Source organism: Crocodylus porosus, unplaced genomic scaffold (genome assembly GCF_001723895.1).
Source record: "Crocodylus porosus isolate Cpor-Errol unplaced genomic scaffold, CroPor_comp1, whole genome shotgun sequence".
NCBI classification, from domain to species: domain Eukaryota; kingdom Metazoa; phylum Chordata; order Crocodylia; family Crocodylidae; genus Crocodylus; species Crocodylus porosus.
The window spans coordinates 8,164,773-8,187,205 of record NW_017728911.1 but is presented as its reverse complement, the minus strand read 5'-3'; the positions used below and the strand labels follow the sequence as shown (position 1 = coordinate 8,187,205).

At 41.4% G+C, this 22,433-nt stretch overlaps 1 protein-coding gene across 6 annotated transcripts in view; it reads right to left on the bottom strand.

Annotated features, from left to right (window-relative positions):
* The window catches only part of HERC1 (HECT and RLD domain containing E3 ubiquitin protein ligase family member 1), a 163,961-nt gene that overhangs the window by 109,487 nt on the left and 32,041 nt on the right, over positions 1 to 22,433 (bottom strand). For all 6 annotated transcript variants that reach the window (XM_019533386.1, XM_019533388.1, XM_019533389.1 and 3 more), the window contains exons 5-12: positions 18,202 to 18,517; positions 17,314 to 17,406; positions 14,627 to 14,770; positions 12,235 to 12,362; positions 7,386 to 7,530; positions 7,120 to 7,291; positions 5,711 to 5,845; positions 4,408 to 4,573 (exon numbers count right to left, since the gene is read on the bottom strand). In XM_019533386.1, coding sequence (XP_019388931.1) covers positions 4,408 to 4,573; positions 5,711 to 5,845; positions 7,120 to 7,291; positions 7,386 to 7,530; positions 12,235 to 12,362; positions 14,627 to 14,770; positions 17,314 to 17,406; positions 18,202 to 18,517 — 1,299 coding nt within the window. The remainder of the gene's footprint in view (positions 1 to 4,407; positions 4,574 to 5,710; positions 5,846 to 7,119; positions 7,292 to 7,385; positions 7,531 to 12,234; positions 12,363 to 14,626; positions 14,771 to 17,313; positions 17,407 to 18,201; positions 18,518 to 22,433) is intronic.

The window sequence follows — 22,433 nt, the reverse complement described above, 5'->3', positions numbered from 1 at the left end:
ATTTATGATTTCACCCCCCTCCATCTGCTCCAGCTCCTGAAGTTTTAGGTTGGGTACTTGGAGACCAGGAAAAACACATTCAACTACTAACAGAGCAGCTGTCACATGACAACTAAGTACAGCTTTAAACACTTCAAGACACAAAGAGGGATACTGGGTATGCACATGGATGCCAGAGTGCTACCTGCTCTGATGCTGATCTTGGTCTGCATCCTGGACATCTATGAGACCAAGGGAGAAGAGTGGGCAGAGGAGTTAAGTTTGGCAGTGTAAGGGCCAGAATGTAGCAAGACCCTAAAGCATAACCATCATCAGAATGTTCTTGTCAAGGATGCCTAGACAAACCCTTCAACAATGCCAGCTGCAGAGCGAAAAGAGGGCACAATGGAGTGAAAACTAACAAAGGCAAAGGGCACAGCCAACGATTGCTTAGAGAACCAAAGTTCTCTAAGCAAGTTTTTAGATTAAAAACTTTATTGAGAAAATATTAAAAAATTATGGTTACTATATGGTTTTGTAGAGTTGAAAGACAGTGATAAAGAGTTGTAACAGCCCAAAAACCTGTGTTAGCTACAAGGGAGTGCTTTACAGGCTGTGGATGGGAAGAACACAGGGCACTTCGTCAAAAGAAAGGTGGGGAAAATGGAGGCTCAGTCAAGTGATGCCTGAGGGAAGGTGGGGAGAGGCTTCTCTGACAGCATGCCATCATGTTGAACAGATGAATCAAAGGAGGCATAAGTTCAAGGCTGCAACACCCTTAGTGGACCAGAACTGTTCCAGATTTGAGTTGCTCCAGCCCCCAACTCATCACTGAAAGTAAGGGTCCTAGACCTTGAGCTCATGCAAAGATAAACACTGGAATCAAAGAAGGAAGGGAGTTGGAGATGCACAAGGGCTATGCAAAGGCACGTCTCTGGTGTATCTGAATCTGTAACCATGTCATTTAACTGTGGCCCTGATCTCAGGCCTGCCACCAGGGCTGGAAGAAACTCTGGGCAGGGGAGGTGGGAGATCAGAAAGCAAACTCTTTCTGATGACACAACCAGGGCAGCCAACAACTTTCCCTTGCTGCATCTTCTCCTATGTCAGGTGAATCTGCTCTGCAGTCTTGGGTGGTGACCCTGGGGCCTCTATGCCCATTACTGCAGTATTTCCATTTGCAGCAGGTGTTGACCCTGAAATGACAAGCAAGGGGTGGGGGCAGGGAAGAACCCATTATTAACCTTCAGCAATGTAAAGATATAGTGATGAACACCTCAACATGTTCCTGGCTCCCACCTCAGGAACCTTTTTTCCCAGTGCTCCAGGACAGTAGCCACTTATTCCCAAAACCCAGCTCAGGGATCCGATCGCTTCTCGGCCTCTTGAAGGCTCGGATTGAAAACATTTACTATTCTCCTGTAGTATATTCACTTCTCAGCCTCTTGAAGGCTCAGATCGAAAACATTTACTATTCTCCCCTGTCCACTGACATGGATATCTCCTTGAGGTGTGGGGGCTCCCTGGTCAGGATCCGTATCTCAGATTCTCTCCAGCACTGCTCCTAATTTTGCAGGACACTTTCTTCTATAGGGAAATTGCCCTGTTCCATGTGACCATGCTCCATAGACAACTAACCGTTGAGGGAAGCAGTGGGGTAACACCACTCTATAGGGTCTCCTATTGCTGGACAAGATGGTCCTGCCCAAATATCTACCCCCCTGGAGAGGCCTGCTTTGCTGGCTCTATGGAAAGAAGAGGGCTACCTTTAAATATGAGGCCCTGACTTGTGTGGAGAAGAAGCATGAGACCTCCATGGAGGGGCATGGGTACTCATCTGCAGCTTTCTGGGAAATGAGCACCAGAAGGAGGTGAGTGGCAGCTATCTTCCCACAGCCAGCACCAACAAGTCAAACAAGAGCATATCAAAGGTTCTGAACGGGATTATCTGGGTTTTACTACATCACTTTGTTTTCCCTTGCTTACTTGCTTGCCAAACTAGCCACTTGGGAAAAGTGGTTGGGAGTGCCCAGAGTGAGTGGTGGACAGCTAGTGCTGGCCACTCCTGAGTGACTGGCCCAACTAACTGGCAAGGGTGGGAGTGTAATTGGTGCTCAAGTGAAGTCAGCGCTCACCATAGCTCCTTCTTAATAGAAACTGAAGGACGGCTGGAAATAGAAAAGGCTTTCCCTGACTGAGAGGTGAGAAGAGAAAAGGTTATTGTTCACCAATTTAGGGAGCAAAGCAGTGTTATGCTACCCAATGGTGAATTATTTGACAACCATCACACAACTCCATGAACACCACTCTGGAACAGGCAGAACTCTCCAGAGCATTACCCATTGTCCCTCCCCCGCCCCCCCAGCAAAAACACAGCTCAATCACTCTCCCTTTCAGCATAATTGATTTACTGTTATGGTTGGGGAGAGTAGTTAATCACCCTAGCAACAGCCCCACAGAGTCTTGCCAAGCCCTAAAGCAGAGAATCCTAACATGGCACCTCCTCTCCCATGCCCCACCACTGCCAGGAAGCCCTCCCACCACAATCAGGACAGCCTAATGACGCCCAGGGTCTCTGGGAAGGGCCAGGAGTATGAAAACACATGAGTGCTGTCACTATGCTGGAATGATTAAACTTACCAGGTGGCTGGGTGGCCATCTGCACTGTCTGATCCCCTAGTGGCTGGATTCTGAGTGATGGGAGAAAGGTCTGGCTGGTCACAGGAATGGGAGGATATTTGTCAGTAGAGGAGAACAAGATTTGGCAGGGGTGGAAATGGTGCAGTTGGCAGAAACAGGGAGGGGAGTCGGCTGCACAGATGAATACAGTAGGGCAGGAAGTTGACAGACTGGTCTGGTGTGAAGTTGTGGGAGCGGTTGATGCCAGTAGCATCAGAGTGGTCATGCCCAGATGGCTGGTAAGCCTCTTGGCTCAGTGCTCCCAAACAGAACGATGGTTAGTCCACTCAGAGTAAGTACAGGTCATCTACAAAGACCTAAGTGGCAACATGTGCCTTCTCAAACTGTGTTTTCAGTACTTTTTATGTGGTACAGCACTGGTACCAGCCAGTTATGTTCCCAAGCAGTCGTTTTAGAGGCAATTTTAGAGCACAGCGAGTGCTAGATTTCATATAAACCCAAGATAGCAAAGAGGTCCATTACCCCCATCCACCTCCAGTTGTTTGACCACTGTGCAGATGCAACTAAGGACAGTGATGTTGACATTCTGGGTGCAGGCTCCATCAGCATACTTCAAATGGACATCAAGACTGTTCCAGTGCAGGAGATGCTGAGTGTCCTGACTGGAGATCCAGTAAAATAAAGCTGCAGCATGCCTTCATACCTGGCTATAGACAGGTGAGATCAAATGACATGCAGGTTGGATGACCTCGGAGCAGTAGATTTCAGCTCGAGTCAGAGACAGTTCCTTGAAGCAATGATGGGTAGGAAATGAAGGATTATGGGATTCCAAACTCAGTAATTCCCTAGTCTACTATGCTGAAGTGTAAAAATGCGACAAGAAGTGCTTCAAAGTTGTTCCTGTTCTTCCAGGGCCAATTCTGAGGTGGACTGGCCCAACTTGAAATGTTTCATCAGCTTACAACTGTATCCTCACTTTTTGGAGCACTTAACAATTGAAGCTCTCCAAGTGCCTTAAGTCCCTCTGTAGTTATTTGGTGATTTCATGATTTTGGTCACAAGTAACTGCTGTACCATAGCTCATTCTATAAATTGTGGAAAAGTTATAAGGAAGTATACAGATCGGAGCCTGATGCTGCAAGCTCATTATTCTAATGGCAACAGTTGTACAAGTCAATAAATCTGGCATTTGCTGTGGGTGTTCACAATTAGAAGTATAGTCTTATCCCGTCCCCCCCACAAACTTCTGTTACTCATAGATTTTCTATTTCCCCCATTTGATTTTAGATAAAAATAATGTTGCCAATTAAGGAGAGCAACTCATTCAAAACAAGGGAAAACATACAGAACAGCTTTACAAGTATGATTAAAAAGAAGATTGGAAATAAACTAGGATCCCACATATAATAATTCTCAATAATCACATAACCAACAGCCTCAACAGAGGTTTGGTTTTATTTTTTAAACTGGTAAATCAAGTATCAGTTATACCAGTGGTGCCAAACCTTTTTGCCCTGCAGGCCAGATGAGTCATGTCAGGTCAGTCCACAGGCTGGATCTTGATCCTGATCCCAATCCCAATCCCACTACGCAGGGCCAGCATGGCTGGGGCCCAATCCTGCCCTGCTTGGAAACTTGGCAGTGGGGGAGTGGTGGCAGTGTTAATTACCACCAGTCCCTCACCACCAAATTTCCAGATTCCTGGGGAGTCATTTTACAGAACACCTGCTTTTGACAATAACCACATACTTAAGACAACTAACTGATAGATGATATTAAATGACTTACTTCCTGTATTTCATCTGGGACAGAGGAGTCCATAAGCCTGAACAGTAAGTTTCGAAGTGGGCCTGCCTGGCGTCCAAGAATGCTAGTTGCTACTCCTCCCGCTAATGCAAGAGCCAGGTGATTAGAAAGCAACTTCAGGCACAATTTGAGGAAACTGTGATGCTCCCTGGAACAAGTGGGGAGGAAGGCCGGGGAAAGAGGAGAGAGAGAGAAAAAAAAAAAGAAGAGTCATTCTTAATGTTTGCTTGTCCATCAAACTTTCTTCTCACTACTTTTATGCTGCAATTTTCACCACCCTGTACAGTTCACCAGTATTTCTGATGTGTCCTACTGTGACATTTGACAAGCCAAATGAAGAGAAGAAATAATTAGCATGACTTGAAATCAACTCTTCAGAGAGGTACTGCCAATCTGACTGTACAATTTTATAAAACAAAAAAACCACAGAACACAAAAACTCTGTACACAAAATGTATAAACTAGGAAGACTATTCAGTGGTCACTTCAATTTTGAAATTATTTTGATATAAGAGTATACAGCTGTGCAAAATAAAAATAAATATAAAAATAATTTTTTCTTTCCTTTTTTAAAAATATATACAAATTCTGAAAGTGATATTTTCCAGGTATTTGCAGTTAAGGAAGCCAAATATGCTTAATTAAATGTAAAAAATGTTTAACAGTTGAAAGAAATAAAAATATTTAGTTAGATGCTCAGGGTCAGATCAGGCTCCCTACCCCAAGAGTCTGACAAGAATAGATTGAGCAGAAAGATCCTTGTAGTCAGCAGAGTCCACTGGGTGGTACACATACCTTTTTATGTTCTCAAGCTGAGAACCAAAAAAATCTACAGACTATCACTCCAATTTTTTTAAACTTAGCACAAATAAATGGGCTAAATAACCAATGAAACAGGACTCAATAAAAGGAATGGAAATTATAAAGGTCAGGCAAACAGAGAGAGAGAGAGAGAGAGAGAGAGAGAGAGAGAGAGAGAGAGTGTGTGTGTGTGTGTGTCCAGAAAACTTCACAAAGGAATAATTTAAAATGAAAAGATTAATTCACCACTTATAAATTTCAAATAAAGAGGTTTCTGGTACAGCTTTAATTTTTTATTTTAAAAATTACTGCATTGCAAAAATAAAACATTCCTGAAAAGTAGAAACAGGTTAATATAAGAAAACAAAATATGTTACTATCTGTAATATTTTACTAATTAAAAACAAACAGCATCAGAACCATGCATCACTGCTGTACCAAAGAGGGAAAAAAAAGAAATTAAGCATGCCTGTTTTATATATACCTTGATGAAGGGAAAGGAAGAGGGGGTATGTCGCTGTTAATTTTATCACAATACCGCTCAAGAAAGGAACGGAGATGGGAGAAGGTACTTTCTTCAAGATCTACACAATAGGGTCTGTGCCAGGCCACAACTTGTCTAGAATCAAACAAAAGAGCTGCATGGATTAGAAGTTCACTGTTTCATGAATGTTTGGCTCACACCTTGAACAAATTATTACAAAGAAAACACCAGTCTTCTTCATCCTTATAGCTAGCTTCTCTCCCTCTCCTGTAAATCTCTCTACAAATCAAACACTGAATAATTAAAAGAAGATTATTTTGTTTTACAGGTCCCACAAATGTAAGGAGACAGATCTTTCCTCCTTCAACTGACTCCTACAGAAGCTGTAATGCATTCCCAGAGCAAGTCTGACATCATGGAATCTTGCCAAAGAGTTTTAAATACAGTACCGGCAGAGTTGAAAAGGATATTGTCATCTATTAGAAGCAGCCTGATTTTTTTTTTAAATTTTGTTGTCTAACATGGCATCTGTTGAAAAAGCATGTCTTAATACATTGTTTGAAATCCTTTAAAATTGTTAAAGGGTCTTAGGCATTATCCAAAGTTCTCAAGTTAAGCCACCACAAACACTGATCTTTACAGAATAGTTTAGTTCTGTTAACTGAAATCAATTTCCTAAAAACTATACAATGGTTCAGCAACTTTTTACTAATGGTGCCCTGCCACTTATAACCAGCCACCACTGTAGGCCCCAAAGCTAGTTTAGCCCTTCAGAGGCCAGATCCAATCTCTTCCTAGCCTGGATTCAGCCCAAATGGCCATAAATTGCCAACCCCAATCCAAACCAAACTAAAAAGCCATTCTCCTCAAAACAGTGTATACATGCAAATATTTACCCAAATTTAATTAAATCTATTTATATTCATAACTTAATATTTTATCTGGTACAACTTTCTTGTTTATACAGGTTCAAAAGTTTCTTCTTTGTTAACACAATAGGCAAGAACTGGTTAATCGCACCTTAAGTAGTGACCTGATCACAAATTCATTCAATTAATCGTGTAATAAAACAAGGGGCTCCCACTGCGTTATGCTCAACTCCATGATCACGCCTTCTGCCATTCATAGGAGGCATGGCAGGCAGCACCTAGGAGTTCCCTTGCTGCAACTTGATGCAATGTCCAAAATCTTCAAACAAAAATACTTTTCAGATTGAATGTACTGTTGTCATAGCTGTTCAATATGAACCAATAGTGAAAATGAGCCACAACAGTAAAAAGACAAATGCTTAACGTACAACGTTTCTGCTGCAATAGCACTATTTTAACACATGGTGTACAATCTCAGTAATAGCTTCAAAGGACAAACACACTCATCAATGTACTTTTACAAATAACACAGTAACTTACCTATCTCGGGGAAGGGCTGTCCAGGCAAGGCTATGGGAAGTTCCTGCTGAAATCTGCTGAATTGCTACTCCATCTAAACCACTTACTTTTTTTGGTTTGGTAATGGGACCAGTAGAATTTCCCTGACCACACTGTCCCATGGAATTATTACCCCAAGCATAAACTTCATTATCTACAGGAACAACAAAAGGAGGAAACAAAAATGTGAGATTTGTGTCTTTTCATCAAAAGAAGATTCTAAATATTAAATGCCATATTTATATTACCATGAGAAAGTGCCAAGCAATGGCTGTCACCAATTGAAATATCAACTATTCTTGTGGCAGCCAGCTCTTCAATAAGCTTGGGTCTAAGGGCAGTAGCTTCTGAAGAACCACAGCCCAGACACGCACCACAGCCCCACGCATACACCTAAAAAACAAACATAATTTATTTCAACAAGTTATTGTATCTGTCAAGATTCCAAGTTCCAGATGATTACATATGCAATTATTGCAATTGGACATTTAACTCTACATGAGGGGAGGGCAAAACACAGTCCGCAGGCCAGATCAGGCCCACCAAATGATTGGATCCAGCCTGTGGGCTGGTGCTCAAAAACTGTTTGGATCCAGCCGGCAGCTGCCCCTGCGGCATTCCACATGGGGCTGCGCCCTGCTCCCTCCCACCCAAGGTACTGAAGTTGCCAGAGGTACAGCTCGGCTCTGCCAGGCATCCAGCAGCAATTCTTCTTCCTCCTCCTCCTGCCCCTGTGGCAGCGCTTCGGGAAGCAGGTAGCACAGGGAAGCTGCAGCTGAGTGGCTCTTGCCCCAGCTCCTGGCTGCCTTCCACACATTTGACCACCTGCAGTTGGCTGCTCATCATGCTGAGCAGGCAGAGTGGGTGGAAGGCAGCCAGAAGCCCCACATGCTGAGGCAGGAGCTGCCCAGGTGCAGTTACCCCCTGCCTGGCTCGGCATCTGCTGCCCAACACAAGTCCCCACTACTTCCCTGCATTACCTGCTGCCCAGAGCAGCACAGCAGAAGCAAGAGGAGAAGAAGCTGCTGCTGGCAGTAGGGGGAGCTGAGCAGTAACTGGGCAGCTCTGCTGGATAGCTGTGTGCACCAGCTGGGGCCATCTGCTGGGTTTGGGGCAGGAGCACAGTACAGGTTATTCTGGGCAGGAGTGGGCAGAGTGCTATGGGGTCAGCTACAGGCTGGATTGGGGGAGGACAGGGGAGCAGACTACACATGCACTGCACTGCCCAGACAAGCTCTGCTACATGTGCTCCCTGCCCATCCCTGCCTCCCTCTCTTCCCCGACCTCCAAGCCAACTCTCCCAGGAGCTAACACACAGGCAGCCCCTCCCCCCCACACACACGTTCCCCCCCAACACACACACACACACACACCACACACACCCAGTGTTGTCCCAGCCCTCACACAATATACAAGAGCAAGACTTTATTTTGAGCTATTATGCAATTGCTTCTATATACACTACTCAAAAAAAACAAAGGACAAAAATTATTTTTTGAAATAAAATGAAAATGTTATAGTAGACATTTGATTTTTAGTATGTGTATTTTTCTGGCTAAGATGATACCTTCCGAAAGATTTTAGCAGCCCTTAACAGCTCACCAAAACTTGTAAGTGGCCCTCCAGCCAAAATAATTAATCACCACTGCTGTACACACAAGTTGTATAATTGTATATATACACGTCATACAAATCAGGGCTTTACCCAGTTAAGTACTTATCAACCAATTTGTATTCCCTTTATTAATTATTTTGGCAGGCAAAGGCCAAAAAAAAAACAACCCCTAACCAAAAACATTTCAATAAGTTATGTTCCAACTTACACCTACAAACAAAAAAAAATATTTGAGAGACTAATGACTTTCATAATTTCACAGCTGGTAGGGTTGGAAGGGACCCAAGAAGATCAAGTCCAACACCCTGCCATGGCAGGAAAGAGTACTGGGGTCAAATGACCCCGGCAAGGTGTTCATCCAGCCTCCTCTTAAAGACCCCCAGGGTAGGAGCCAGCACCACTTCTCTTGGAAGTTGGTTCCAGATCCTAGCTGCCCTGATGGTGAAGTAGCGCCTCTTGATGTCTAGCCTGAATCTACCCTCTGCCAGCTTGTGACCGTTATTTCTAGTCATTCCTGGTAGTGCTGGGGGGAACAGGGACTCCCCCAACGCCTGCTGGTCCCCTCTGACTAGTTTGTAACAGGCCACTAGATCTCCCCTCAGACTTCTCTTGTGCCTTAGCCTCTCCTCATAGGGCTTGCCCCCTGATCATGCGAGTGGCCCTCCTCTGAACCCTCTCCATGTTGTCCATATCCCTCCTGAAGCGCGGCGCCCAGAACTGGATGCAGTACTCTAGCTGTGGCCTGACCAGTGCCGCATAGAGGGGGAGGATCACCTCCTTGGCCCTGCTCGAGATGCATCTGTGGATGCATGATATGGTTGGCCTTCCTGACCGCGTCCCCACACTGCCGGCCCATGTTCATTTTGGCATCAATGATGACTCCAAGATCCTCTTCTGCCTCTGCACTGATGAGAAGGGAGTTCCCCAGCCTATAGATATGCTGCTGGTTCTTCCTCCCCAGGTGCATCATCTTGTACTTGTCAGCATTGAAACCCATCTTGTTCTCATCTGCCCACCCCTGTAACCTGTCTAGGTCCGATTGTAGCCTATTGCTCCCTTCTAGCATGCCCACTTCTCCCCACATCTTGAAGTCATCAGCAAATTTGAACAGGGTGCTTTTTACCCCCTCGTCCAAGTCGCTGATGAAGACGTTGAACGGTGCGGGCCCGAGGACCGAGCCCTGGGGGACCCCACTGCCCACATCCCTCCAGGCTGAAAATAACCTGTCCGCCACCACTCTCTGAGTGCAGCCCTCCAGCCAACTAGTGACCCATTTGTCTGTGTAGGTGTTGATGTCACAGTCTCCTAGTTTTTTAATGAGAACGGGGTGAGAGACAGTGCCGAAGGCCTTCCTAAAGTCCGAAAAGACTATGTCCACTGCTACACCTGCATCTAAGGATTTTGTGACCACCAGGTCATAGAAGGCAAACAAGTTGGTCTGACAGGACCTGCCTCTAATGAACCCATTGGTTGCCCCTAAGCATACACTCCCTTGCTTGCCCCTTCCAGACATGCGCCAGGAGAATTGCCTCAAAAAGCTTATCCAGGACAAAGGTAAGACTGACTGGCCTATAGTTTCCTGGGTCGTCCTTCCTCCCTTTTTTGAAAATGGGAACAACACTGGCGCTTTTCCAGTCCCCTGGCACCACACCAGAGCACCATGACTGCTTGTAAAGCCGTGCCAGGGATCCCTTTAAATCAGTGGATCTCAAACTTTTTTGTACCAGGACACATTTGTAAATACTGATGGCTAGTCCCAACCCAGTATAACAGTTTTAGCAGAAAACAGTCCCCTAGCCCTGTCATTGACTCTCACTCCCAACCTACAGGCCCTCACTGCCACAGCCCCGCCAGTGCCCTTCACTCTCAACCAGGTGCCCCCTGCCCCCAAGACTCCCCCCTCCCTCCAAGTTTGTGGCAGGATGGGGCTTGTAGTGGAAGGTGTGGGGCATGCCCTTCCAGATTTGCACATCCACAGGCACCGGGGCTGCAGCCTAGTCAGACCAGCACAAACACAGAAGCCCCCTCCAAGGCCCAGCTAGCGGAACCTGGCACAGGAGAGTGGAGCCGGTGGTGAGACTCATTGCTGCAGCTGCTGCTGCCAGGACCCCCATGCCAGCTGTGCAGCCAGTAGCATAAGAAGTAATGGGGGTGAAGGTGGGGGGGCTGTACTACCCTCACCTCCTCCCACCACCAGCCACTCATGTGCTGAGCTGCGGCTGTACCCCACACCACAGCCCAGCCACTGCCGCCAATGCCACTCCCCTAAGGCCACACACATTGCCCCCCACCTCACTTCCCCTCCAGGGTATAGCTGCTCCCTGAAGGGAACAGCAGTGGCAGACGAGCCACAGTGGTGGGGTAGAGTCGCGGCCCAGCACATGAGCAGCTGGCAGGAGAAGGTGAGGGCAGCACAGCCCGCCCTCCCCCATCCACTACTCCCCATGCTGGTGGCGACAGAACTGGCGTGAGGGTCCTGGTGGTGGCAGAAGTGGGGGCAGCAATGTTTTGCCACCCCACTTTTCTCTCCTGCACTGGATCCTACCGCTGGGCTGTGGAGGCAGCTCCTGCCCATGCAGGTATGGCCAGGCTGCAGCCCCATGCTTACTGGGGGCACAAATCAGGGAGAGAGCGGGGCATGTGTTATATATCATATTATATAAAATGATTCCTATTTTTTCAGTCTCTGTATTGTTTGTTTGTCTCAGCATTACTTTGTCCTTTACCTAACCTGTTTATATAAATTTAAGCCTTAATTCTGAACACCTTTCCATTTATGGAATTAAGTCACCTCATTTTATAATAATTCAAACTTCATTCAGTGCTTTCCAATATTACTTAGAGGAAACATTCTTAAAAGAGTTGCAATCACATAAGTAACAGAAGTTTGAGTAAAATAAGATTGATCCAAGTACCAAAATACATCAAACAAGGAAAAACCAATGGTTATTCAAGTTGTGTATATTAATTGTAGTAAAAGGTTTGTTTTATTTGGCTAGCACACCCTTTGGGATACAGGTTTCATCTTTTTCATGCCTTTTCTGCTTTATCTTTTTTCATGCTTTTTCCCCCAATTTATTGAATATAGTATTTAAAAACCTGCTTTGAACCATTCCTATTTAACTAGGCATGTTACTATTACTGACATCTACAGGACCTAAGTACATGCTTAACTGACTTTCTTAACATATATGAGCTGCTAGATCTGGGTTCATGGCACACGGAATACTACCTAAATAATGAAAAAACAGAAACTATATGTATAGAAACTTTTAACATTATACTATGAGTAATAGTGTATTAGATAATGTATTACTTTAATTACTGAAGTTATATAATTTTAATTGGCTTGTAAATCTGAGGTCCAAGCTTAATATTCAGCAAAAATATTCAGCACTACACAATTTTCAATAATGAACCTGTAAATAATGACCTATTTAAAATAAAATCTGTTCCTAGTGTCTGTTTTTTCTTTTACCTACCTGTCCTGTTGATGTCAAAGCAAGTGAAGACTGACTCCCAGCACACACTTTCCGAATAAACATTCCTTGTAAAGCTTCTATAACTTTAGGTTTATATACTCTATTGGTGTCACCATGGCCAAGTTTGCCTATTAGGAAGAGATACAAGATAGCATTACACTAAAGTAAACTGATAGGCAAGTCATATGAAGATTTAAATTTCTAATGAGAATTTTTCATTTCCAAAAATATACCTCCAAGTTTTTCATTTAAAAAAAGGCTAAATATTTAATTTCACTGCTATCAAATAGAAGGAAGACTATAGACGTGTTTTACTACAGTTTTAAATGGAAACATTTATTAAAACAATAAGGTCAATAGCGATCTTTCTTCACTAATGCATTGTTTAGCTCCCCATTTTATGATGTCATTTAAAGTCATCTAATACTTAAAGCCCTGGCATGTTTAGCAAAATAAAAGAAGGTCTACTGAATTTTTTCCCCTCTTAAAAATATAACCTATAAAGGATGTGAATTTTTCTAGCAGTCCTTATAAGCATGCGTTAAGCCAACCAAATAATTTAAACTTCAAAGTTTCTTCAACTACAGCCTTTTGTTTTATTTTCTGTGAAAGGACATCAAAGCTCCATGGAGTTTAGAGCTTACTGAATGCTTGATGGAACAATTTTTGATGAAACCTGAATTTTTTTTGGGTAGAAATCAAAGTGTATGACTCAACAAGATTTCCGATGCCTTGATTAATTTGTTTTGGTTTTCTTACATCCGTTACATTAGTAATAAATATTGTACAAACAGTTTAAAGTCAGTATTTTAATATACTGTAAGTTGAAAGGAAATGCTTAAAAAAATTATTACTGAAATTTTTTAAGGGCTGGGGGGGTGGGGCAGTAAAGATTTTTGTCTTCATTCTAATTTGGAACCAAATGAATTTTAACATCTTGGTATTTCCTGAAAAACTAACCAGTTCCATTAACTGGTGACTCCAACTGGAGTTGCTCCTAGTTTTTTGCCTTCTACACACAATGTACTGGGAAACAGCTGTGCTGCAACTTTAATCTGAATGACACAGCAAGCTCTAATCAAGACACTGTTAGTTAAAGAGATGAGAAAAAGGGAATGCAATTTGCATGGTTGACCTACAACTAGCTATGAAATCAGCAAGGGTCAAAACTCAAGTTTCTTCTTATGATGTTTTTTTTTAATTTTCTGTGAAAATAAGGCAGTTAGTACAATCAATGCTAATATTAAAAATATATATCAATAAAAGTCTTTATAAATATAAGTCTTAACAAAACTTCATGGACTAAGAATCTCATAAGCTGAAAAAATAAACAAACATTAAAAAAACCCTTTGCAGATAGATTTTATGCTATCTTCATGAATAGCTTTCATTTCATAGATCTGACAGTTCTTGCTACTTGACTTCTTTATAACTTGATAACTCTTATTAAAACAAAAATGATACCATGAAGTATCAGAACAAGTATTTGTACCGGTAAGCTTTTTTACAGGAGCAGACTATAATATAGATGAAAAAATATGAAATTGTAATGGATTTATATGAGCACTCATATGGTATAAATATACTTAAGATGTCTGTGCAGAACTATAGTACATAAACTGTTGCATTTGAGATTAAGATGTATTACAGGCTCTGAATGTAATGAAGATGATGAAACTCCTTTTAGTGTTCAATGCATTTTTTGACAAGTTCACCTACTTTCAAACCACTGATTAGATTCTGATCTCTCATACCCGGATGTATTACCATGCACAGACAACTAGAAAAGCTGTTATATAATTACAATACAGTTATGAGATCTTCCCATTTATGAAGAATTCTAAAATTAAGAGATAGAGAACTGATGGATAAGTCACTTAACTATGTAAGATTATATAACAACCAAGACCATAAGTTCTGGGTCCCAGGCCTGTGTCCAATCACTGTATTTCAGTAATATCATCTACAAACCTTATTAAATTCTTGGAGATATTTAAGAGTCTGTTGGAACAGAGAATACGTTATAATGGAGTTTTAATATACAATCAGAAATAGTAACTGTTTTTCTAATTGTAATTGTATTGTACAAATACATTTTTGTCTTTAAAAAAAGCCTTCCGATTATCACATGAACTCCAGTCTTCTCTCTCTCACAATAATGTCCTCTTCTTCCTTGCTAACCCTCTACATAATTTCATAAGAAATTTCCCATTCTTGCACCTGGAACAGCCATTTAGCTCTCCACATCACTATCAGTTTTAGTAATTATCTATAAAAGGACTCAGTCCAATTGAAGAGCAGAAGATTTTACAAAAATATATTAAAAGACTATCATTTCTCAGACCATAAATGAGACTTATTAACTACTAATTCCATTCTAGGTTTTACGTACCATTATCTCCTCCTCCAAATGACCACACTGTTCTTCCATCTTTAGATAGAGCTATAGTGTGTGAACTGCCACAGGAAACTTCTCCTACATTACTAATATCTTTTACTAAAGTTGGAATGTTACGGCTGTTGCTGTCACCATGACCTTGGGGGGGAGAAAAAGGGGAAAAAATTATGCATTTCCTTCTTCCTCTGGGAATCTTAAGACCCACTCTGTATGAAAATTCCAACAGGACTCTGCCAGGCTACACAACCTTGTAATATAAATAATAAAAAATAAAAATAATCTGTGCCCCCTCTCAGAAGTTAATAGAAAAATTATTAAAGGCATATTACTACCAAGGGGACCACAGCAGCCAGTGTCCTGCTTCTCTAAAAAGTTGTTAATATACATTGAAGAGATCCCATGTAGAGGGCCACACCTCCCACTACAGAAGAAGGTAAAACCTCCTCTGGGCCATACCAATCTGACCATGGGATAATATTCATTCCTGACCCCAAATATGGCGACAGGTTTGACCCTGAGCAGAGGGGCATGATTCACTTAGCCAGGAACCTCCACATTTAAGTCTCAGCTGGAGCACTGGGACACCCCAGTCAAAACCCCCAGCCTTGGCTACAGCCAAAACCCAATGCCTCCAAGGAAGGTTTAAAAAACAAATATCTGACATAGCAGAAAAAGGGAAATGGGGAGGGAATAATCACTCCCAGCCCCATGAAGAAACCAGCAAAATTAAGAAGCATTAGAAATACCCACAAAAGAACACAGGCATAGCTATGCCTAGATCACCCCCAACCAGTGGCTGTCCAACCTCTTCTTGAACACCCCCATGGATGGAGAGTCCACAGCTTCCCTGGGTAGTCTATTCCATTGCCTCACTGTTCTAACAGTGAAGAAGTTTTTCTTAATATCCAATGTAAAACTACTTCGCTGAAAATTCAAGCCACTGGTCCATGTCCTACACTGCAGGAAAAAAGAAATGGGGTTCTCCCTCTTCTTTATGGCAGCCCTTAACCTAAACATAAACAGGTAGCTTATCTAATATGCAGCAGAAAAGTCCTAAACCTCACAGCACCCAGCAGAAGTATTCGTCTACTGAGAACAGAAGTAAGTGGACTCTGATATGCAACAAGTCCTAAGTGTAGAGGCAGTGCCATAAGAAAAACTAAATTACGCAACATCCAAGATAACACAGGACAAAAATCAAATAAATGAAAAAACATATTTATGAAAAAGTGTATTGCTTCAATTGTCTGCAAATTTGAATAAATCAGAGTAGCTCACTTTACTCAGGAAGAATTTGTAATGTTTTAGAGATACTGTAATTTAAGCCACCCTTTTGCAGTGAAAAAAATCACTTCCTAATAACTTTTAGAAAACATATACAAATTTGCAAGTTATGAAACTATAAAACAGAATCAAGGTTACTTTTCATTTGGTGCAGCTAATACGATTCATCCTGTTTGAGAATTCCTGGAGCACTATTGGTTTGATTTAGGAATTTATTTCTGCTAATGATTTTACCAGCAAACTAAACCAAATTATCCATTATCATATCTACTATTCAATAGAAAGTGCATTTTTCAAGTTAGTAAGCTATAGCCTAATTATGTAAAGATAAAATATGCAAAATTAGACATGCCTCCAAAGAAAACTAAATACAAATACACACTAATCCTTACACAACAAAAGCCTTTGCTATCTTTTTATCCAACTTTATTCCTCTGATGACTACATATGGGATTAGCCACAACATTTCAAACTTTCAACTGATAGTTTTGCCCATAATCCTACTTATATATTCTACAAACAATCTTGATCTACATTTTAATTCAAATGTTCAGTGTTCAGCGGAAGTAGTGTTATAAAATAACTATATTACACAAGTTAAGAAAAAATGGAGTTTTTGACAAATGGGTTTTTGTCAGCAGAGAAGACAAGAGACAGTTTGGGACTCTGTGGCCATGTCTACACATGCCCCTACGGCGTTGTTATTACTTTAGGAAGTACTAAACAATGGTGCAGTAACACCACCGTACTGCACCGTACTGTCAAGGACATGATTATTTTTAGCTGCTATGCTGCTGCAGCAGTGTGCTATAGCAAGGGAGCGCATTACTATGTAGCTGCAGCATCACAGTTTGTGCCCACCAATGCTACATTGCTGCAGCAGCATAGCATTTCGTGTAGACATGCCCTGTGAAAGGTATGTGACTTAGAAGTTAAAATAATCTTCCATGGAATAGTTTACTTTGCAATCTAAATATGAAAACTCTAGGGTAAGTTGATAGTCAACTGAAATAAAACAGAGACCATTCACTCTTCTCGGGGTTTTTGTTTCACAGTTCATGACTAGGAATCACTGCATTTGATTTACACTCTTATTTACATTTTAGGAACACAGAAACTGAAAAATATGCCAAGACTTTTTTCTGCCCTGCCAAAAACATAAGCTTTTCCAGCAAGATAAGAAAGTGCAATAGTTATCTTGTTTTAAAAATCTGAGTAGAAACAGAACATCTACCTTTTATAAAAATATGCTATACTTGTGATGTTTCAAGACTCCTTACACTATCACTTTGAAAGAAAAGTCTGACTAATAAATATGTAGTGCCATTTACTGAACAGATGGAGTTTTTCCAAACGTGTCTGGTCAGATCAGTTTTATGTAAGAAATTTAAAATTACCTAGTCTTCCAAAGTCTCCTTCACCCCAAGTATACAATTCTCCATCTTCTGTGACAGCAGCACTGTGTCTGTATCCAGCTGACACGCATACAACTACCTGCGTTATAAGAAAGAAAAAAAGTACTGCTGATCCCAAACCTGTTGCACGAACAGAAGTCACAGAATTCGAAGTCAAAGAGCAGACTGAAAGTCCGCCTTCTAAGAGACCAGTGTATTAAAATCCTATTATAGTTCCCTCCTGAGGAACACTGAATTTGTTCATAAATTCATTCTTTACAGAATCATTTATTATAGTATTTAATAAGTATTTGTAAAGGGAAGGGGGAGTTAATATGATTGCAGACATATAAGTTGTAGCCACCTGGCCAAATTCTAGTTAATCAAGCCAATATAAATAAAAGAATTTATAACAGGGTATGTTACAAGACAACCTGGCTTGACAGCAGCATTAAGATGATAAAGCAAGAAACACCCACCCCTGCCTATCATCAGCCGCTCTTCTTTAAAGATGTGAATCTACAGCAAAGCACAAAAGGAACCACAAAGCTTCTTTACAAGCAGTGGACACCCCCTTTCAGAGATGCCAGTCAATTACTATTATGAGTAATACTACTTTAAGTAAAGTGACAACCTTCTGGAATTAATGCCCACTTCAGCAAAATATGTAAGCACAAAGTTCTCTCTCAGCAAATGAGATCACCCCCCTGACACACACACTCATACAATATGCTCAAAGCTGATCATGTTTAAGTGTTTTGCTGAAATATGGCCTAAAAATCATCTCTAGTACAAAACAGAAATGTTACATACAAGTAGAAAATTTTGAAGCCTTAAGGAAGTAAACACTAAATTAAAAAGGCATAACAAAATAAGTTCCACTGTATAAACCCACCTTTCCTTGTAGAGGACCCTGAATAAGTTTAGGGTATTTCTGTGTTGAACTGTTTCCATGTCCCAGTTTTCCATAGTCACCATCACCCCAGCTGAAGACTTCACCTTCTGTTGTAAATGCTAATGTGTGACCATCAGATCCTTTTGAGGATGATACTTTTTTGATAGATCTATGAGGCTCAAAAGTCAGTTTTTTCAGTGTAGACTGGTTATTGGAATCACCAAGTCCTAGCCTTCCATAGCTGCCTTTACCACAGGCTCTTACAGAGCCATCCGTAGAAATTACAAAAGTACAGTATTGTCCAGCTTCAATCTATAAACAAAAAGGATTACAATATTACAAAGGAATTAATATTTTCAAACGTATCTAATAAAATGCATAGGACTAAAAGACTCTTCTTAAAATGTTCATATATTGCTTTTGTGATATTGCAGTCTAAAAAACTAAGGAACACCTGCATTTCAACAAACTTTGGAAACTCAAATCCAACTCTTAACAATATTCTTAACTCTAAGATCTGCTTTCTTGTTACCCTGATAGTTCAAATTCAACAGTGAAATTATTTTACTTGTACATTTGCATCTCTTCACTACAAAACATAGCTTACACATTATGAAAAGCAAACTTTCCCTGAGCAGGATTTGGCCCACCCAAGGTTCATCAGATCCATGAAAAGAAGTGGGGTGGCTTTTGAACATTTTTTTTTTAAATAAGAACAACTTAACACAACAGAGAGTAGATAGCAAATGGCCCAACACAATGCGGGAGAGGATGTTTGAATATCAATGTGAATAATTGTACAGCAGAAAAAAAACAGAAAAATTATGTTTTTAAGGAAAATAAGTCCAAAGGACAGTATACTTAAGGGTATACGGATTTGTCTAAATGGAGAAGGTAGTACACAGCAAACTGGGATAGGAACTTACAGTGCACCAATGATTCTGTACTAAGTTTTCATAGGAGCGCTCTCAGCGCATACCAACTCCAAATTAAATTATTCCACTCTCAAAGTACAGTAAGCCACCTCCTGCAAAGGTGCCCTTAGTAAGTATTATTGACATGAACATGGAAATTTGGGGCTGTAAACTCATACCCTAATTCAGGGCTGTCCCACTAACAGGCTGCATGCACTCTGGGTGCCTCTCTTCTCACTGTTCTCCCGCTGCTATCACCCAGATCTGAGATGACCTGCCCTGTTACCAACACCATGGGGACACAGAGTAGTCTGTGGGGACCAGGGAGCCCAAAGCCCCCTACACAATGTAGGTGCAGCATGTGTGCCCAACATGGAGCAGCAGAGGTGGGCACTCAACACAGTATGGCACAAGAAGGGATATCTGTGGAAGGATGGTCCACACCACACAGTATGCAGTCTCCAGCATCTCCAAAGTTGGACAACCCTCCCCTAAATTACACTGTACACTAAGGTTTCCCATGTAGGTAAGCCATATGAAGATTAAAGGAGTCAACTGAGAACTGCTGCACCTCAACCATAAAGCATGTAAATATGTTCTGCAGGTATATATTACATTACTTACGGCAATAACACAATGCCTAACTGGAGGCACACAAGAAGTTACTACTATTAACCAAAGAGCCACAAGACCACATACTTGAATACTGGAGTTCAAATGAGAAAACTGCAGTTTGAATGATTCATCACATATGACCACATACCTAGTGCAGTTAAAAAACTACCACCATAGTGATATTTTCAAGTTTTACATGAAGAGCCACAAGTGAAAAGTTGAAGATATACTTGTGACTCAGAAAAAACAATCTCAGTATCTTTCAAGGAATTACACATAAAACATCCATCCGGTCTTTATGTATTACTGGACTGCTCAGAGTACAAGTTCAGCCTGCATAAAAGTGAACTTGAAAGTGTGAGGTCAAAGTTTAGAAAAAATAGTTTTTACCCAATTTTAATTAAGACAATGACCATAAGAAGCTTTGAACTGCTTCAGCCCTTACCAAAATCTCACATGAAAATCAAACAAGCAAGAAAGATGCTATGGGTTAAGCACACTAAAAATGCTAAAATTAAAAACTGTCTTCTGTACCAAAGATGATACAGTGAGTCTTGGCTAAAATTATCTTAAGCCTAAAATTCCATGGCAACAGACAGACAAACATTTTTAGATAAATGGAAATTATTTACAGGCTTAAACAAAGATAGGCCCTTACTAAATAGCCACAAGTGGATTGCAGTTTTGGATTCAAATTTCATTGATACTTAGAACCAAAGTCCTGGATGCAAAGAGTTCAAAATCCAAATTTTTCCAATTTTTTTAAGGATGCAGGGATGTAGAAAGTGGGAATTTGTATGGGATTGTTCTGGCAATTTTTGTTCAGTTTTCTTGGAAGATACCAATTTAACAAATCCTAAGTTTTGATCAACTTAAAAAAAACACAAATAGGGCTCTGCCTGGTTTCCTTCCATTTCACTTGATGGCTCTGTGGCTCTAGAAGCCACCTGTCACATGGACTGCACCAGAGGTTCCCCTGATTGCTAAAATGAAGCCCAAGATCTGGAAGCCTCAACCTGATATAGCGTGTCTAAGGCCGGAAACAAGGCATCTTCAGTGGAGCATGATCAGCATTGTATGTAACACAATATGTCAGAACACAGCTAACCGCGCTCCACAGACATCTATAGAAGTCCCCAGCTGCCATACCTTGACTTTGGATGCATTGAACAGGGGAAAACACCTGCTTGCAGACATGTCCCCCATGTTGGGGAGTCAGAGATTCCCCCGCAGGAGATTTTCCCTTGGGCATATCTGAGAACAGGTCCTTCCCAATAACTGGCAAATACCCATGCACAGGAAAATCCTTCTGCAGAGAATTTCTCCACATCTGCAAGCATAGAGATGGGATAACTGCACAATGCACAAGTTGGAAATCTGAAGCCCTCCCCACCATGACAGTTATGTGTCATTCCCCCGTCTCCCCCAACCACACACACACATACATACAGAAGATGCAGGGAAATCCCCTGCAGAGGGATTCCCTTGCATGCTGCCCGGGGTGTTAGCAAGCAGGAAATGCCTACTTACAGACATGCATGCCCTGAAGCCCCAACTTTCCCAGTTTACACAGACATGTCACTCCAGGGGATGCCACAAAAATGATGTTGGCACAAAGGTGATGTCTGTTTCCATCCCCAGTTCCTAGTTCCCTAATGAAGGATTAATATCTTGGTTTGCAGTGAAGCAGACCAAGGAGATCCTGGGAACTGCAAGGTAGTTCACTCAGCTACTTTGGCCCTTCTATGAACATTGTGAATCTGCCATGCCAAAAGTAATGGTTCTGTGTAGTACCTTTAAGGGATACAAGAGCTGCATTGTGGGGCCACAACAGCTGGTCCTTAGGGTGTTGTACAGGACTATCTGCTCCTCTAGTACCATGACCAGCCATTTTGGCCTTTAAGGGTCTGTATAATTTTACCATATTATTGCAAGTATGGATTGAACCCCTGCCCCCTGAAGTGATGTTTATGTTTCTTTTTGAAGTGAAAAAGGTTGACTTGTAATCCAAACAATATGGCATGCTTGCTAACACTGTAGTTATGCTAATGCATAAGGCTGCCTTGCAAAACCTGAACCTGAAGTCCTTTGGTACATAAAAATCCCATTGATTCATTAGGAATTATTGCAGAATCTGCACTACCATCATCTCTCTGTGTAGTAACCAAACATAAGCTTTTACTTAAGTCAACAGTGCAAAGCCAATAAAGCAACAGAAGAGCAAACTATTCTATTTTGTGTTATGCATCAACAAAAGTGCTAAGTTGTGACTATAGAACCTGCGACTGAAAGCTGAAAGAACATACTGTAGCTTGATTTTCAGCAAGCTAGCTGAGCATGCTGTGCCAGCAGTTAAGACAGTCCTGTTCTGACTTTTACACTAGGCAAATCTCGTGAAAATGACTAACAGAGAGCAAACAGCAGCTCTAACATCTTTTGGCTTCTTGGAAAATTCTTGTATCAATAAAACTCACAAAAGCACATACCTACAATTAGGGTCAAGTATAAAAAAGGCAGTAATTAAACAAAAACCTGGGGGTTGCTAAAAACAGATTGTTTAGAGAAAAAAAATCTGATATTTGTGTTTTGTTGCTTAAATTACAAAGTAGTTTCCTTTTTAAAAATAAATGTGTTTAAAATAAAGTCTGCATTAATGCATGATAAATTAAGGTCTAAAATTACACTTTCTTAGGCATTTA